Source organism: Aegilops tauschii, chromosome 4 (assembly GCF_002575655.3).
Source record: "Aegilops tauschii subsp. strangulata cultivar AL8/78 chromosome 4, Aet v6.0, whole genome shotgun sequence".
NCBI classification, from domain to species: Eukaryota; Viridiplantae; Streptophyta; class Magnoliopsida; order Poales; family Poaceae; genus Aegilops; species Aegilops tauschii.
The window spans coordinates 447,930,870-447,950,465 of NC_053038.3; the positions used below are offsets into that span (position 1 = coordinate 447,930,870).

A 19,596-nucleotide genomic window follows, 5' to 3' on the forward strand; every position below is an offset into this window, starting at 1 on the left:
CCTCGCCGGCCGTCTCCGCGGCCTGCCTCCTCTTCGGCCTCGCCGGGTTCCTCGCCGCCGTGGTCTCCCTCTCCCGGGCGCCCGCCGAGGCCCCGCGGGGCCGCTGCCCGGACTCCTCGCACCCGCTCTCCGTCTCCGTCGCCTGGGACCGGCGCCCCGGGGATGCCGCGGGCAGCGCCACCGACCTCCCGGTGGGCCTCGCCACCGGATCGCGCGGCAGGCACAAGGTGGGGGAGCCGCGACCTCGAACAGGAGGCCGCCGCCTGGGGCGCATTGATTCGAGCTAGGGTTTCAGTCAATCGATCGGGACCATGGAGTCGCCGCCGCCCAAGCGCAACGCCGGCCACGTCGGCGAGGACGGAATCAGCGCCCTCCCCGACCACCTCCTCCTCGACATCCTCGAGCGCCTCCACCTGCGTGAGGCGGTCTGCGCCGGCGCGCTCTCCACGCGGTGGCGGCACCTCCCCAGCCACCTCTCGCTCGTGCACCTCGACGCCGGTCACTTCCGCGGCGCCACATCGCTCCAGATCATGGACGCGTTCACGGGCGCGGCGCGGGCCTTGCTCACTCGGGTGCCTCCCGCCGAGGGAGTGTGCGAGAGTGGTGCCCTCAAGGTGCTCGTCCTCAGCTTCTACACGTCTTCCCCTCACCTGACCTCATTAGCACTTGCAGTAGGCTCAGGCACCTCAGCTTGAGATTCTGCAGACTGCTTGATCTGCACTCCACGCTCAAGATCGATGTGCCGTGCTCTGAGCTCCAGGAGCTTGAGTTCATCGGCCTTTTGTGCACACGGATCGAGCTCGTCTCTGTCCCCAAGCTTAGACAAGTGGAGTGCAAATGTTGGCTCTTCAATAACCCTCCAGTGCGCTTTGGCTACGTTCCTGAGCTTCGCGGTTTAGTACTCGCTTCTAAAGCCAAGGCATGGCAAGAGCCATTCGCGCTCAGCGAATGCCTGTCAACGAGTGTTGGTGTCAGGAACCTGTCAACACTGACTCTGTGTTTTGGGTACCAAATGGTATACTTAATTTCTGCGCACCACTTAAATATAAATCTTCTGCATCGTCATACCATGTCTTCTCTACCAGTTTCAGTTGTGCATGTATGTTCTTGCTGCAGATTTGGATTCAGCCAGAACCTCCGAAGCAGCTCATTGCTATATTCAGAAACCTGACCTCTGTGCGTCTGGGGCCAACTAGTACCAAGATTTTTTTTAACTTGGTACCACAGAAAGATGTATACCTAAAAAGTGCCCTGGACCACATGTTAGTGACACATGAATGGCACTTCACAACTTGAATGTGCCGTGGTTGTGGTTGTGGGATGTGCCGTGGCGCGGTGGTGCTGGATGTGCCCACGTCGTCGGCGGTGCTGGATGTGCCGTGGCGCGGTGGTGCTGGATGTGCCCACGTCGCCGGCGGTGCTGGATGTGCCGTGGCGCGGTGGTGCCCCTGGGTGGCGCCTCCGTGCTGCGGTGCCCCTGGTTGGCGCCTTCGTGCCCGTGCTCTCACTGGTGCCGCCGTTGTGGTGCTCTCTGGCAAGCTCCGGCTTGTTGTGGTGGTGTTGGTTGTGATGCTGGTCACACCATAGTGATGGTGTGGCTGCATCCTACTTCGGCTACAACTCCTTTTGGTGAGCTTCTCCTTGCTCCCCTCCTGATCTCTCTAATGCATAGCTCTAGATCTTGATCTTGTGGGATGTGAGGCTCTATTAGCTGTGGTTAGCTGCTGTAGATGAGCATCAACTTGTATTGGAGCTCTCTGTGATGGATTCTTGCTGTGTCAGGGTTTTGGTCAGTGACCATCTATGTGTATTTGTGAAGTATATATACTCCTGTACTGCTCTGTTCTGTTTAGTTGATCCTGGAGTTGTTACTTTGGTCAGTTACTTTACTCATGAACAGATACTCACTTGTTCTTAGTTATTTTACTTCTAATACTGATATGAACAGATACCACTTGGTTTGGCTATTCCAATTTGTCTCTTTCTAATAGCCTATGAACAGATGCTATACTTGGTTTTGGCTGTTACTTTCCTAGTTTTCTACTGATAAGACAGATACTACATCTGATTTGGGCAGTGATGCTGGTCTGAGCCCCCCTCTCTTAGGCTTAATTTACATGTGACTATCCCTGTGCTGTGATGAACTAGCCCTGGCACTTCCAGGCTGTCTGAGCACATAATCCCTCAAGTATACCTTGAGGTCTTCTGTAGCTCTCCTTAATAGTTATCTCTTCTAAGCTGCTGGTGGTTGGATGTGTTGGGACTTGGTCTGGTTGGCTGATTATCTTGATCTCAAGTACTGGCTCCTAGGGCATTGCATTTCACCAAGTGAAATGCTACATTTCTACTCCTAACCCATTCTCTCTTTCTTAGTGTTTTTGTTATGCAGGTTGGAAGAAAAGAAGAAGATCCGGAGAAGATCTTAGTAATAAGATAGTCTTTTAGGAAAATAGATATTTAGTTTTAGATCATTCCTTGTAATATTTGTTGGATATGTGTTGGATATATATGTGTTCATGACTATATATTGGTAACATGTGTTGGATATATATGTGTTCATGAGTATTGGTAATATGTGTTGGATATGCTATATTGGTCATATATATATATGTGTTTGATTTTCTGTGAAAATGAATTGATATAAGAAGAAACAGAATTAATGCCTATTTGGTCTCTTTGCCATCTGCCAACAGATGGCAAAGAGCCTGCAGCCTTTGCCGTCAGCTGGCGGACGACAAAGGCTGCCGTTAGCCACCTAACGGACACTAACACTACTCATTTTGCCGTCCGCTTCTTTGCCGTCCGCGGCAGACGGCAAAGGCGCCTTTGCCGTCAGCCGCCGAAAGCAGATGGCAAAGTAGGTCTTTACCGTAGCCTACTTTGCCGGAGCCTTTTGCCGTCCACGGCTGACGGCAAAGGCCTTTGCCGTCCGCCATTCATGCCTTTGCCGTCCGCCGCGGCAGACGGCAAAGTAGCTGATTCCTGTAGTGTATGGGGGCCCAATTAGATGTCATGTCTACTCGACGCCCAATTAAATGGCTTTCGATGTCATGTCAAGCGTCGGGAAAATTACAGGTGATATGAAGCTTTCCATTCTCCCATGATACGGGCTTCCGAGAGCCCTTGGATCTGAGATCGAACGGTTGCATGGCGTGATTCTAGACCTATGGGTGAATATCCTATCCTGGAGGGTTATTCTGCAAATTTTCAGCAACTTAGCATGCGACCGTTCGATCTCAGATCCAAGGGCTGCCAGCAGCCCGTATCATGGTCGCGCCTACCACGACCGTCGCCTCGCTCGCTCGGTCGCGCCCTTGGAGATTTAACACAATGTGTTAGGCTATCTGATGTTGGCATGTCATACATAGTCATCACTTAGTCACTCATACAACAAGGTTAGCTATAAGGTTAGCTATAAGAGTATTTTTTGTTTACTTCTCTCTATCTCTTTCTTCGTAGTATTTATTGCATTTGCCAAGGAGTGACCTCTTCCAATGAAATGGTGCTTAGATGAGGTGCTATGGGCATTAAATGGCTTAGGAACTCAAGTCCCCAATGCGTAGGTGCTTAGTTTTTTGTTGCTAAGTTTGCTTCATCTAGGTACACGCGATTATCACCGTTTCTTCCTGGGGTCACCAAACTAGTCTCTCTCTTCTTAATTAACTTGCCACATCAGACTTTATGCCTATGTGGTAGGCTTAGCACCTGTAGGATCAAGTACAATAGTGGGCTATAAGCCCGCTTTACATGGCATTTTTGCATATGTGGGGGAAAGAGGCAAGGAAAAAGTGGAGGAGTGGGCTCTCAAGCAAGAGCCAGCCTCTACATGGTGGAGCATCGGGAGAGGCACCCGTATGGAGGTGGTCAGGAATCGGGAGAATCACGCAGGTCGTAGCACCGCAGTTAAAATGATAATGGCAAGTCAAATCACCGGGCCCCACCTGTCGAGCAGTAACTCACTGTCAAATCACACAACCCTATGTTTGCAGCAGCCTACTCCCTCATCTTCTCGCGTCTCTGTCGAACCGACTAGGCGGAACTGCCCCGCCTACCGCGCGGGAAAAGCCCCGCCCTCGACTTTTAAATAGTACAGTATACTAATTTTGTATCCATGGATTGCACCATGGAGCAAAGCCTCAAGAAAACGACAGTACACATGTACGGAGTATACAACACGTCCGTCGCGTTCGCGTCGCACCCCAGACGGACGGTCGGTCTGGCACGCCGCTCTCCGAATGGAACACGCGTCATATTGTGTTTGCACACACATGTGGGACCACAATTGAGAACCGACCATAGGCACACTCCCTGGCCCCGTAAGTCGGGTGAGTTAATAGAAGAGAGAGACGAGCGATAATACTACTAGAGAAGTGTTGTAGGAGTACATACGTTGGTACCTGGACGATCCCTGCAAGACACGGAAGATCAGTTCGTCCATGCATGTGACCAGACTCCAGTAGACACGCCTGGATTGGCTATCGTCTACATATCGTGCAGGCTGTGTTGTACAGGGCTGTAGTTCTGGTGAGAAATATAAAAAAAGGTTTCTTGTCATCTCGCAAAATTAGGTGTCATGTGGTTCGGATCACTGCGAGGGTTAAGCAGGGACAACTGAGTTGGGCTAGTCATTGGGGGCACATGCATGAAGACTACTCGGCTGCCATCTAGGTCAAGCCGGCTATGTTAATTAGGACATCTATCGGCGGACCCCTTTTCTACGAGTTTATCTTTAATTTGAGCTTTGATCCTCGTCTAGTTTGTCCGTCGGGATTCATCTTGTCTCCTTTGGGCAGTGAGGTTATGATTTCTTGTCATGTGGCATTTTTTCGTGTTATATGTTATAATCCGGTGCTTCAGATCAAAATGACGACAACTGCGCCTCCGGGGCACGTGCATGAAGACTTATCGACAGTCATTGCCGAGGTCTAGCCGGCTCCGGCCGGTAGACAAAAGAAAACTAGTACTCCACTATATAGGCAGGAGCCTCCGCGCTTGCTTGCTAGTGTTGCTCTCTTCACACTGTCTCGTCCTCTCCAGATCTAAACACGACAGCGGTGGCCACACACTCTCTCTCTACTCACCGCCGGTCACAGATCCAGCCGGATCCTCTCCGCCGGGGAAGGTGAGAAGGTGCAACATTCACATGGTCGTCCTCGGCGACGGCTCTTACCCACTGCCGGCGCGTCCCGATCAGCGTGCCTTGCCGTTCTCTCCCAAGCATCGCTGGCGAGGGAGGGCCTCCCACCCCTTCTTCCTCGCTGCCGTAGTGTGGGAATATCCGGCCTCCCACCGCCCACCTAGCGACATCCCGGCGACCCTCAGGTATAACTTCCTTCGAAACCGGCCTTGCTCTACTTCCCGAGCTCCTCACGTCGCTACATTTGTATCTTTTACTATTTCTCAGGCCCCCTCATAGACAGGATCGATCGGCTGTTCGAAAACCACCTAATTTTTTACTGTTAAGAGGTAAAACTAGTTCATGCACTCGAATCTAGTAGTACTTGGTTCAAACAAGGAAGAAATGGGGTGGGGGTGGGGGAAGATTTGTTACCTGAATCTAGGACTTGGTCGAAAGAGGAAATAATGGGGGCAAAAAGTAGCAGAGACTGGCTATCCAACTGGTCTCTAGGTCTAATAGGGAAATAAAGGGAACACAGTACAAACTCAATATAAACCCGATCTATTGGTTGAAAAGGGAAAGAAAGTGGGGACTGGGGGACAAGTCAACAAAGTAAGTCCAACACTAGATTTGCTAGCCTCACACAGTATAAGGGGGCTATATACCGAACAAAAATGGGACCAACCCAGATATCCTCTTCTGATGTTTGTTGCCCCGAGCCTCTCTTATGTAATGCCACTAGTAAAATGTAGCATTCGCACTGTTAAAAGTAAGGACACGTTAAACCAATGTTGTTTTCAATGTAATGCCTCCAGTAATATGAATCAATGGCACTTTTTTTCATGTCCTGCTAAATTTCCCATTAAGATAAGTTGCTTCTTTTCATTAGAGATGCAATTGTCCTGGTCCGCCTACTCTCCCATGCCCAAATACCGACTCTGTAGCAGCTGTTAATGTAATGTTGCTGGTAAAATGAAGCAATGGCACCATTAAAGTAATGTCGTATTTAACGGTTGTCATAGTTAATCCTAATGCCCACACTAATATCTAGCAATGCTGCTAGAAATTGCTACTGCCCTTGTACGATTGCCATTCATATAAGGAACATGCTTTTTTCATTTGATGCATGTTTCATCACTTGTTAGTCACCCTCCTTTCCACCTTTTTTGTGCAAACAGAGATATACATTTCACGCTTGATCTTAGTTGAACTGCACAAATGATATCCAAATTATAGTTGAACATTCCAGGAGCTTCACGACCAACCTTGATGTTGCTCAATTTTATTGCAACTAATGAAGAAGAAGCTCTGTGGGTTTTGCTTTTTGATGGAAATGGAACCGGGGCTGGAGCCCTTTTCTTAAAAAAAGAAGAAGAAGCTGCTAGCTCATGGGACATTGCTTCATTTTAGGTGAACTGCACCAAAAGGTCCCATGAATTGAGTCATCCATGTTGGTGACTGGTGTCATCCCTTCTACGATGGTGTTGACTGCAGATATGGTTCCCATCACGAGGTATGTTCCTTTTTGGTCTGACCGTTTGCCAAAGATCCTGCATGTTGATCCTGCTCTTGTGCTACTGTTTTGGCACTGCCATGATAAAGCAGTAATGTTATTATTTTGCACCTTAATCTAGTGGCACTATTAACTTGAGGCAATGTTTTGGCACCGCTAGTGCCACTGTTTTTATATATATCGAAAGAGGGGGTTCCCTCCGATTTCATCAAAGAAACCCAACCATAGAGAACCATTATCCGTCAACATCTCAACGTAAATGGGCAGCTATGCAACTACTACTAGAACGGACTGAGTACTAGCAGGAGACAAGTTCACCACATAAGCTAGGCAGGTAGGGGGACGCAGCACGAGCTCGAACAAGTTTGGACTACAACCCAAATGCTACCACAGAAACATCAGGGGGAAGATAGGGACTGAAAGAGCCAGCTTCAGCATCCTAGTCTAAGCACCCCCGGCCTTCATCCTTGCGACGCACGGTACACCTCGTTTGCCACCTGCTCGACCCTAGTGTCGCTGATAAAATGAAGTAATAATACAGTTAAAATAGAGCGAGTGTCCTCTCTATCATTTCATTTCCAATGTAGATAAAGAAAGTGCTTCTCTTTGTTAATGTATGTTTCATCAACTAGTCCCATTGTTAATGTTTAAGCGTTTCTGCAAACTGGGGTGCTTAATTTTAGTTGATCTGCACAAAAATAGAGATTTGAATGTCTCAAGGCCCCTCCTTGTACTACCGCTGTACACTGATGTTCATCACTAGCAGAAGGTGTATCGGGGAGACTTGGGAAGATTTCCAGTATGAGGCATGGCGTACCGTATGAGGCGTAGCAGGGCCCATCTCGCCCTCGCAGCATGGCATACTATGATACTATCGCAAAATTTTCTTCTATTTATTTTGCGTGTTTCATTAGCTAGTGCCACTATAATGTAATCACACTTTTTCATTATCTGTGCAAACAGGGTTATTCAGCTGAATTTTGGTGGAACTGCACAAATGTACGGATGGAACCGGCATATATGCAGAGTGCGAGGTGTGCCAAGTAAAAATTACCGACACCAACCATGCTCCATGCACGCATTGGCATCCACCACCACCAGTGGGATGTGTGGCGCTCTTTGTGGACGGATCTTTCTCGGCAGCAAATCCTCTAACCAAATACTAGTAGCTTATATTGGCAGTTTTCTAGGGAGTACTCTTTTCTGAAAGAAGCACCAATCTATTTTTCTTTATTTGTACACAGTGTCACAACTTTGACCCAAAGGTCCAGAGCTATTTAAGGGTGATTGGCGTAGTACTCGGAGGCTGATTGTAACCATGATTTTCATTAGCTCTCACACTGATTGTAAGCATGAGCAGGTGGAAGATTAGGTTAGTGCGAAGCTTACCTTAAACCCTACCTCCGCCGTTGAAACAAGGCGAGCGTCAAGGGAACCGTGGAGAATGGCGGGGAAGCGACGTTGCGCCATCCGGCCTCCTCTTGTGGTGGGAGAACGAATACTCATGTGGCTCCGGCTGGCTCTGCGCCCTCACGAACGGCACACCATACTCGATCGATTCGTTATCCTCTGGGTGCCCGACCTTTGACATGTACGCCCATCACCTCCACCTGACTTTCGCCTCGGGCGAATCTGTCTGCTCCATTGCCCAGAGGAGATACTCGATGAACTCGAAGGACTGTGGCGTGACTACCGCCGAGGAGTACATGTACATCGCCGCCGTCTCGCTCTTCCGCATACATTGCCACATGGCCCTCACCGTCCTTGAAATCTCCCACTCATTGTCAAACCAAGTAAGGATCTCCTTCAACCTGGCTAACTTTGCTTGGTCACCGCCGGTGATCCGCCTGATTTGCTGCTGCATCCTCTCCATAAATGTCCTTTTGAGTGGTCCGGTGCTAGCTTTGGAAGATGGGAGGAGAGACGGTGGTCTTGCAATAGAGAAGAGGGAGAGGCGAGACGGTGGTTTTGGAATGGAAATGATGGAGAGGAGAGGAGGTGGTTTTGCAATGGAGAAGAGGGAGAGGCGACACAGTGGTTTTGGAATGGAGATGATGGAGAGGAGAGGAGGTGGTTTTGCAATGGAGAAGAGGGAGGGGAGAGACGGTGGTTTTTGAATGGAGATGATGGAGAGGAGAGGAGGTGGTTTTGCAATGGAGAAGAGGGAGAGGAGCGTGTGGCAGCGATTTTGGATTGGACGAGAGGGCCGGCGCGCTGTGACTGGAATCAATTTACCCTTCAATTAAGAAAGCGACCCCACATTAACTAGTCTCCCTTTTATTCTGGGTCATAATTGACCATGATTTTCGCAAATAAAATATATGTTATACGTTGCAAAAATAATATAATTGACCACATCTTCTCCTCTTAAACCATCGCTGCTCCTCTCCATGTTAGAACTAGTAATGGCGCACTGTGCCCTGGTGCGCCATTAGTATGTTTGGGAAAATAATAATAATAAAATTTGTTACTAGTGGCGCACCGTGTGTCTGGTGCGCCATTAGTGTCTTTCACACTAATGGCACACCAACACATGGTGCACCACTGCTATATAGTAGTGGCACACCACATGTCTGGTGCGCCATTAGTGGCCATTCCATCTATAGCCCTTTTCCTAGTAGTGCTAAATTTAGCACCGCTCCTCTCCTCTTCCATTTCAAAACCACCGCCCCTCCTCTCCTGTTCCTATCCAAAACCAGCATCGCTCCTCTCCCATTCCAATCCAAAACCAGCGCTGCTCCTCTCCTCTTCCATTAAAAAACCACCGCCGGCGAGTGAAGGTGCTGTGGAGAAGTAGATCGATGGAGGAGTACAACCGATACGTGAGGATCGCAGACGGCGACCCTGTGAAGCTAGCTAGGATGTTGGAGATACAGTCTTGGTTTGACAACAAGGACCAACTAGCGGCGACGGCGACATCCATGGCCAAATATCTGCAACAGAGCGAAAAGGCGGCGATACTCCCGGAGGGAGTCGCGCGGGAGTACATAGAGCTGCTCCTCTGGGCCATGGAGCAAACAGATTCACCGAATCCGATCGTGAGGGAGCGGTGGTGGGAGTATCGATCCCAGATGGAGCATCCACCAGAGATTGAAAGATGGAGCATCTACAGGGTGCCGTTTGTGAGGGTGTCGTGCCAGAGCAAGCCGGTGCAGTCTTCGTCGACCGAACCCAACTACAAGAGGAGAAAAACAGTTGGCCCGACGACGCTTCCCCGCCATCCTCTCCCTCGCTGTTCACATCGTCTCACAGGGCGGCTGTCTGCCACCGAGGAATAGGAGGGCCCAGCCCAATAGTCGGGCAGGTTGTGAATTGTCAGGAGAAGCTTAGGGTTGTTAGTATTTGCAGGTTGTGAATTGTGTTTTGTGTTGTGTATTTTGAGAGTACTTTCAGATATGAATGTCTTTTGAATTCCAGATTTGCAGTATTGAGCATATGAAGTATTTTATGAATTCTAGAGATCTATTTTTAGCACTTAAAAAATGTAGTTTCATAGGAGTATAAAAGTGCAGACAATGTGAATCTCAGAAAAGAAACAACAAGTTTCAGTTTCAGATAAGAAACTCCAAGTTCAGTTTCAGATAAGAAACTGCAACTTTCAGAGGCAGAGCATTTATATTAACACGGCCTTTTCAAACAGTGTTAACATCATGTTGGAAGTTTTATTCATGGTCGAAACTGGAACTACCAGCTAGTTAACATCATGCTGATCAACATTCATGCATAGCACATCTTCATATGATGCACAGTTAAAAAGATATGCTATTTTCAAAATGCCCACACAATGTCGAGTGCGCAAAAAACAGAGACAAAGTTTTGGCAAGTGTTGGACGTGGTGTGCGTAGATGACAATTGGGACCCACATGTCAATAAAGGCAGAGGCAAAATTTTTGGAGATATTTTCTCTGCACAGGTGGAATCGAACCCGGGCGGAACAGCTGTGGGGTAGTGTCACTCGACCACTAGGCTAGTTCAGTTGTTTCGTTACTAATAAGGCACTTCCTCAGGTCGTCGGATCTCCTCTAGCATGTGGATCTGGTAATGCTCGAGCACCGGGTTGAAGAAGGCGGAGAAGGGAGGAATCAAGCCAGCCCAAAGAGCATCAATGAAGATCGGGACCTCAGTCGCTGCCCGATCCATGCGAGTGCGGGACGCGGGCCAAGCCACCGTCTCTCCCCACTCGTTGAAGCTGGAGGCAAGCATGGGGCGCACCTTGTCCATGGCCTCGTCGTTGAGCACCCGAGACCGGCCAAGCGCCGGCTCAAAAGATGGAGGCGCAGTTGGCAACGACAGGGGTTTCTTCCCCTTTTCAGCTTGTTTCGGCGACATGGCGATGAAGCAGGAGGAGCATAAGCCGGATTGGCAGGGCAGAGCAGGGCCTCGAGGAAGCAGGGAGATTGGAAGAGACAGGCATGGGCGAAGGAGGAATAACTGTGTAGGACGTGGGGGCCGCATAGCTAGGCGGATTCAGAGGCAGCGTGGGGAAGCGGAGACGCCCACGTCCAGTCAACCGTCATGTGTCAACCGAGGCCGCAGGCTTTGGGGGCCCACCGTGCTCTGTACTTGGCCCTTGGCTTCGCCGTGAAGCCAAGCCCGAGCACACCTTGGGCCCGGGGGCTACTGTCAGCGTCCTGGGAACGGGGGTCCCCAGACTTGCCTGCCTGCGGCCCACGGCGTGGCTGAGCTAGCAGGCCGTACGACCCATCTTCATCGACGAGGCATTCAAGACCCTCGCGAGGGGCCAAGCCTCGCGAGGCAGACGATGCAAGACCTCCTCAGGAGCGGCCAAGCCAGGCAGGCTCACGAGGAGCGGAGATATCAAGGCGGGGCAAAACCTCATGAGGCTCTCGTGACATGAGCCATGACGATCGACACCAGGCGGGCGCCTGGCAGGCGCCAGCGCGCGCAGGGTCCTTGTTTCCTCTTTGGTGCTAAGGAGGCCAGCGTAGGCGAGGAGTACCGAGGCATCAGGCAAAGGTTGCTATATTGGTGCAACGAGACCAAGACCAGGAGGACGGCAAGACGGAGGTCATCGTGGAGCTCAAGATGGCGTCACCACCAGAGCCTTTTGCAGGCGAAGACCGCTTTTGTCATGATAGCTTGTACTAGCTGCCCCCCTTCAAATTTTCCCGCCGTTGTTGGCTCCCTTCCCGCTCAATATTTGGGAAGAGGACCAGGGCCTATATAAGTAGAGCTAGCCACCACCATAGGGGCATCGAGCAGTTCACCCAGCTCTCACCCGCTGAGTTACCAAGCACAAGAACAACTCAACCTCAGGAGGTTGTTCTTCCCCTTGTACTGTTCATCATCAGCCCAAGAGGCAATCCACCACCACCACACTGGAGTAGGGTATTACACCGCAATGGTGGCCCGAACCAGTATAAATCCCGTGCCTTTCTGTGTTGCGAGTTCGTCGAGTTTGTCCGCGAGATCTTAGCGAGCTAGGGCGTAGATCGGTTGGAGGGAAAGACTTCGCGCGCACCCTAGTGTTCGAACCTTAAGGGTTTGCTGGAACCCCACATCCGATAGTTGCTTCTTCATGGACCCTTCGTGGGTGGAGCCCTCCGTGGACTCGCGCAACCGTTACCCTTCGTGGGTTGAAGTCTCCATCAACGTGGATGTACGATAGCACCACCTATCGGAACCACGGATAAAAAATCTCCGTGTCAACATTGCGTTTGCTCCCTCAATCTTCTCCCTTTACCTTCATATGCAATTGTTTTACATTCCGCTGCTATACTCTTAGAATTGCATGTGTAGGTTGATTGCTTGACTTGTGCTAAGTTGCTAAAATCTGTCAAGAACTAAAATTGGGAAAAGGCTAGATTTTTATTTGGTCAAGTAGTCTAATCACCCCCTCTAGACATACTTTCGATCCTACAAGTGGTATCAGAGCTTTGGTATCCATTTGCTTTGATTTCCATAGCTTTTGGTGGTCATAGCCTTGGTTTCACAACCTAGGAGAGTATGGCGTCTAGTGAGGGAAATTACCACCGTGGAGGTCCTTACTTTGATGGTACAAATTTTGCTAGTTGGAAGCATAAGATGAAAATGCATATTCTTGGACATAACCCCGCCGTTTGGGCTATTGTGTGTATTGGCTTGCAAGGTGAATTCTTCGATGGGAAAGAAGCTAACCGTGAAGCTACCGCGGAAGAGTTGAAGATGCTACAATACAATGCTCAAGCTTGTGATATTCTCTTCAATGGATTGTGCCCCGAAGAATTCAACAAAATCATCCGTCTTGAGAATGCAAAGGAAATTTGGGATACTTTGATTGATATGCACGAAGGTACCGACTCCGTCATGGAATCCAAATTGGATGTGCTTCAAAGTCAACTTGACAAGTTCAAAATGAAGGATGGTGAAGGTGTCGCTGAAATGTACTCTAGGCTTGCTCTCATCACAAATGAGATTGCCGGCTTAGAAGTGAAGAGATGACCAACAAATTCATCATCAAGAAGATCCTAAGAGCCTTGGATGGTAAATATGATACCATGTGCACATTGATCCAAATGATGCCCAATTACAAATATCTCAAGCCAACGGAAGTCATTGGAAGAATTGTTGCTCATGAGATGTCACTCAAGGATAAGGAAGAGCTTCACAACAAGTCAAGTGTTGCTTACAAAGCCTCGTGTGATGCTCCCACATCATCAAGTGAGAAGCTAACCTTCAATGAAGAATTGAGCCTAATGGTAAAGAACTTCAACAAGTTCTACAAGAGTAGAAGCAAAGAAAGAAGTTCCAAGTCAAGGTCCTACAATGACAAAAGATCTTCTAGTCGTGAGCGAAATTGCTACAATTATGGAAGACCCGGACACTACTCCAATGAGTGTACGCCCCCTACAAAAGAAGAGAAGATTCACCCAAAAGAAGAAGTAAAAGAGAAGAATCACCACCAAGAGAAAGGAGGAGTAGAGATGATCGTTATGAACGAAAACCCTCTCAGAGAAGCAAGGATTCAGAAAGGAAGGAAAAGTCATCAAGGAGCTACACAAAAAGAAGACATCAAGCTCATGTTGGTGAATGGGTATCCGGCTCCGACTCCGACAATCACTCCGAAAGAAGTTATCACTCCGACTCTGAATATACTCAAGATGAAGGTGTTGCCGGTCTAGCACTTGTGTCAACCAACTCCTATGACATATTTGACTCACCAAATGAAGGAATTGGAAGATGCTTCATGGCCAAAGGTCCAAAGGTAACACATCCCGAGTATGTTGATCTCAATAGTGATGAAGATGATTTGCTAGGTGATGATGATTTACTTGTTGACAACTCTAGTGATGAAGACTATGATGAAACGTCAATTAATCATGCTAATCAAGATAAAACGAATGATGATGATAAGAAGGATATTGAGCGTCTAACTAAAGAACTAAACACTCTTAAGTTAGCTCATGAAACTACCTTGGAAAATCATCGAGAACTTTTAAAGACTCATGATAAGCTACGCTTTGAAAAACTCAACCTTGAGCAAGAGCATGAGTTTTTAAAGGCAATCAATGATGATCTTCGCAATAAAAGTTCTTCTTACATTGCCAAGCGTTTACTCTTGTCTACTTACATGCCACAAGTTAAATCTAGCAACAAGAACAAGAAAGATGCTTCATCTAGTAGTAACAACAATCATGCTAAATCCAATGTTGTTGCTTCTAGTAATTCTCTTGATTCCACTAATGATTCTCTTAACCAAGTTACACTTGAGCAAGAAAATAGCTTATTGAAGGGAATTATAGAGAAAGGTGTTTACAAGAGCCTTGCCGGAAGTAAGCAATTTGAGGAAATTGTGCGCAAGCAAGGAAGACACCGGAAGAATCAAGGTGTTGGTTTTGAACGAAAGTTCAATTCCAATGGAGTTGAGTGGGAAGAAGATCAATACCCTAAGACGAAGTTTGTTCCTCAACAAGAGAAGTATGATCCTACTTCTTTCAAAGGGACACAAGCTCAAGATGATCTTCCACCACAAGACCACAAGCAAAAAGGCAAGGACAAGCTTCAAGAGGAAATTGATGCATTTGAAGAAGCACCTAAGGCCTTGGTCAAGTGGGTTCCCAAGACAACATCAAGTTCTACTTCATCAAGTCCAACTACAACTCCAAGGATTCCCATCAAGATGGTGTGGATCCAGAAGAAGAAGAACTAGAGAGTTCTTGAGGGTGACTCCGCCAACATACTTCACTCTTATCATTTTGGCAAGGACAAGTGCAAACAACTTCCATATCTTGCACTAGTTCAAGGAGTCACAAACCCTCTTGTTGGTAAGACAAGGGACAAGGTAACCTAATGCTTTCATGGACATCATCTTGTGTATGCATCACTCTATGTCTATGGATATTCTTGTTTGTTCCTTGTGGGACTAACCCATGTAGGTATTGAAAGTGCAACTCACTCCAAAGGATTGCTCCAAATGATCTACATCAATATTGAGCATCTACATCTTCAACACCTACATGAAGTCATCATCGACAAAACCCAAGGTTAGTTCATCCCTCTTAGGGGGGATATCACATCTAGGGGGAGCTTTACTCTAATCAATTGAGCTAAAGCAACTCTAATGGTGTGAACACAACAATGCTTTATGTAAAAGTGGTAACCCACTTGTGCTTAAACGATGAGTATGACCTATGATCAAATGTTCTCATTTGACTCCTAAGTCAATATACTCATATATAGATGACCTAGTCATCGCCAAATTGCTTAATAGATGCTAGAGTGTTTGTGCATGCTTTGTCACATATTTCATTTGCCATTTTATTGTGTGAGCATGTTGGTTGCATATTTTACTCATTCGAGGACATCCATTTGTTGTTTTAATTGTTTGACTCTTTCTCTTTTGCCAAATGGATGGACAAGAATGCCTAAGAACTCCCTCTAGCTATCTATGCTTTTCTCGTCTCAAACTCTATTCATGCTACATCACAAAGTTTGATCTAGTCAGATTCGAACCACTCTGTGTGAGGAGCACTCGGAGTCCCCGATTCGTCATAGACTTAAACCTCCAAAACCTCTTTGTGCATCTCGGTCTGACCGATTCATCCTTTTCGGTCCTACCGAGTCACTAAGTTGATCTAGGGTTTTCAATCTCGGTGCAACCGATTAGAACTTTTCGGTCACACCGAGTTGCAGTAACTGCTTGCAGTTTTGCATCTCGGTGCCACTGAGTCGTTCCACTCGGTCACACCGATAGGGTCAGGTTATATATACCGACGGGCCAAATTTTGGAAATTTTTCTGAACCTCCTCGCCCGCGCGTAACCTACTCTGCCTCCTCGGATCTCCGGATCATCCTCTCATCGCCAGCGACCTCTCGCCGCTGGTCTCCGCCGCCGTCAACGGAAATCTCCACCGCCGTTGCCACCGTAGCAAGTTCGTCGTGGAACTAGGGTACGAACTTGAACTTTGTGCTAATCCTTAACTCCGATTCTTAGCACATTGCTTTGCCATGATTCTTGCCACGATTGAAATCATCCTGTCCAGCAAAAATATCCCGTAGATTAGTTTTGATTTGAAAATTTAGGGTTAGGTCTCCGCCGAATTCATCTCGGACCGACCGAGTTGTAGAAATCGGTCTCGCCGATTTTGGCTTAGGCCAGAGCACATGCGTTTTCGGTCTGACCGAAAATTGCAAATCGGTGTGACCGAGTTCAATTCTCTGTGAAACCCTAGCAGTCTCGGTACCACCAAACTATGACTCAGTCTGACCGAGTTCACTAGTTTAGGTTCCAAAAGCTGCTTCGGTATCACCGAGTTTACAAATTGGTAGATCCGAAATGCTTTCTGTGAAGAACTAAAACTAAGTTTTTAAGTCATCCTTTTTGCAAAACTCCTGTACTTTGTGATGCTCATCTACTCCACCTCATCTATAACCTATTCACAGGGTCTACTGTCAGAGTATTTGCAGAGATGTCTGACCAGAGTGATAGTCAGAACAGGTCTAAGCAACAGGTGCAGATGAGTGAGGGTTCAGATCCCTCTAGCAGCTATGATGAAGGCAGCAGGAGCACTCCAAGCAACCTGCCAGAGGCTGCTACCAGGACAAGGAAGAAGAGAACTTTTGACTCTGAGGATGAAGATTGTGTGGCTGTTGAAGATGAAGCCACTTCAAAGAAGAAAGTGCTGAAGAAAGAGTATGGCACAACTGCTGCAACAAAGCCTGGTCTGAAAACAAAGATGCCAGCAAGAAGACAGCCCATGTCAAAAGTCAGAACATCAACTGCTGAAGCTTCAAAATCAGCTGCTGAAGAAGCTGAGAAAGGGAAGAAGAGGAAGGAGAGGGTTAAGAAAATAATGGCCAGAGTCATTGGAAAGCCCTCCATGATGCAAGAACCTTCAGAAGAAGAGGAAGAGGATGCTGCACCAGCACCCAAAGCACAAAAGCTTATGGGAGATGCAATTAAATCAGGGGCTGCTCCATCAAAGCCCAAAGCTGCTCCCAAGGCTGCTGCTCCAGCTCCAAAACCAAAACCCAAGAGAAGCACTAGGAACATACCTGCTGAAGAGAAGAACAAGGCCCCAGTGCCTCAAGCTGCTGAAGAAGAAGAAGATGATTCTTTTGTTTTGAGGAAGCTGAAGCCCAAGATCCCTGACCACACTGATGCACACCCAGTTGCAGAAAACATGTAAATCAGGAAGGATGCAGGATTGAGACTATGGAGACAGTCTGATCCATATGCTATCAGGAGAAGGACTGCTGTGGACTACAGATTTCACACTAAGGAACAACAGGACTTCTATGAGACTATTCTGCTTGACAAGAAGCCCATTGTGTGTGATATGAGATGGGTTGACTGGGAATTCATCAAGGAAAATGAGGATCACTTCCCTGGTGTGCTTGATAGCTTCAAGGCATGTGGAGTGGACACTTTTGTTGCCCAGAAGCTCACCAAGTGGAATGATGAGCTCATCATGCAATTCTACTCCACTGCACACTTCTATCCATATGGAAGGATAGTATGGATGTCTGAGGGTACTAGGTACCAGTCTACAGTTGAGGAATGGGCCAAGCTTATAAATGCTCCCGAGGAACATGAGGATGACTTGGACATTTATGCAGAGAAGAAGAAAGACCACAACACTATGGCCAACATGTACACAGAGATCCCAGATGCTGCCTTGGATACACATAAGTTTGGATCTATCCATTACCTGTTGTCTGGTCTGCCAACTATAAACTGGATCTTAAGGCACACACTGCTACCCAAGTCAGGTGATCACAAGATGATCAGAGGACATCCTATAAACTTGCTGCATATATTTGATGTCCCACAGAAGTTCAAAGTTATGAGCCTGATTGTTGAGACAATCAAGAGGACTGCTGCTGACCAGAAGAGAAGTTGTGGGTATGCCCCACACATTCAGGAGCTCATCAACTCAAAGATGGGCACAAGCACATATCTTTTGGACAAGGAGCACCTGCCCATCTATCCTGAATTTGAAGATAACACTGTAGTGATGAATGAGAATGAACCATCTTCAGCTCAAGCACATGAGAAGAGAGAGAAGGCTAAAGCTGAGAAGGCTGCAAAGATGCCAACAGTGGAAGAGGCATCTCAGGTATTCTTGAAGAGCAAGCAAGACCAGCTTGGATATCTGATCCAATCCATCCTGAGGATTAAGAAGGGCTTGGCCACCCTGACCAAGAACCAGGAGAGTCTGGAGAGGATCATTGAGCAAAAATTCTATGACCTTGATGTCAAGGTAACAGAGATCCAAACTGCAGCTGAGCAACTTCAGGAGGAAGCTGAGGAGATGAAGGGCAATTCTATCACAGATGCTTTTGCCAGAGTGCCCAGAGGACAGAGATCTGCTGCAGTGCCAGTGACAGACACCAGAGCCACAACATCAGCACCAGCAGCTACAGCTCCAGTTCCACCTCCAGCAGCTACTCCACCAGCTCCAGCTGCTTCATCAGAAGCTTTCGTTCTTGGAGTTCTCTTGACACCTCCTACCGAAGATCAAGCCCGAGAGTCGTTTCACACTATGCATTTTTGGAATTTTTGGTAACTTGTTGCCAAAGGGGGAGAAAAATGTATAGATCATAGTCTTTGAGAGAGAGAGAGAGAGTGTTGGTTTTTATCTCTCTTTGCACTTATTTGGTTTGGTTTGAAACTTTATTGTGTGCTTGTGTGAGCTACTTGTGACATACTTGTTTGATCATGTGTTTGATCATATGCTACCCTTAATGCTTGTTGGATGATATTATCTTTTATATCCTTATATGATCATTCACTTGTTTTGGTGATGAGTGCATGCTTTAACTTCTATCATTTTGAGCGCTCCACCAAGATCTATGTGACATGGAAGAGTAACCCGTGATCCTAATCGATTGTGCATTTGCATTCAAAAGCAAATTTTAAATAATGCACAAATTTAGGGGGAGCTCTTGCTTCTCACATACTTCTCAAAGCGACGATGTTTTTCAATCTTATTTATCAATTGTCGAAGCTTTGATCTATATATTGTCATCAATTACCAAAAAGGGGGAGATTGAAAGTGCAACTATCCCTGGGTGGTTTTGGTAATTCCTAACAACATATAGCTCAGTGAGCTAATGCTATTCCAAGATAAATATTTCAGGAAAGCTCAATGATTGGCATGGCATGGATTAGAAAGTGGACCCTTCAAAATGCTAAGGACAAAATATTGGCTCAAGCTCAAAGCACAAGACTCTACATTTTCTATTTTAGTGATCCAAGATCACATTGAGTCTATAGGAAAAGCCAATACTATTAAGAAGGGATGAGGTGTTGCTTAATGAGGTTCTTGCTCAAAATGCTTAGTGATATGCTCCAAAACCCTCCACTACTTTCCCATATCCACATATGTCCCAAACCAAATATCCAACTCGGCCCCACCGATTCTTTCTATCCAGAGCCACCGAGTTCAGTTGACATAGCCACTGCCAGAAACCCTAGTCTTTTCGGTCTCACCGACAGGGATCTCGGTCTCACCGAGATGGG

The 19,596-nt window shown here is 47.4% G+C and overlaps 1 protein-coding gene across 1 annotated transcript; it reads left to right on the forward strand.

Moving 5' to 3' along the window:
- Positions 1 to 311: 311 nt before the first annotated feature.
- Positions 312 to 1,166, forward strand: LOC109754557 (FBD-associated F-box protein At1g60410-like). Its single transcript, XM_073497367.1, has one exon. It carries the CDS (start codon positions 312 to 314, stop codon positions 693 to 695), a length of 384 nt encoding a protein of 127 aa, XP_073353468.1. The 3' UTR covers positions 696 to 1,166.
- Positions 1,167 to 19,596: the final 18,430 nt, after the last annotated feature.

Coding starts and splice junctions, on each gene's coding strand:
- LOC109754557 (XM_073497367.1), top strand. CDS start 312: ATGGAGTCGCCGCCGCCCAAGCGCAACGCCGGCCACGTCGGCGAGGAC.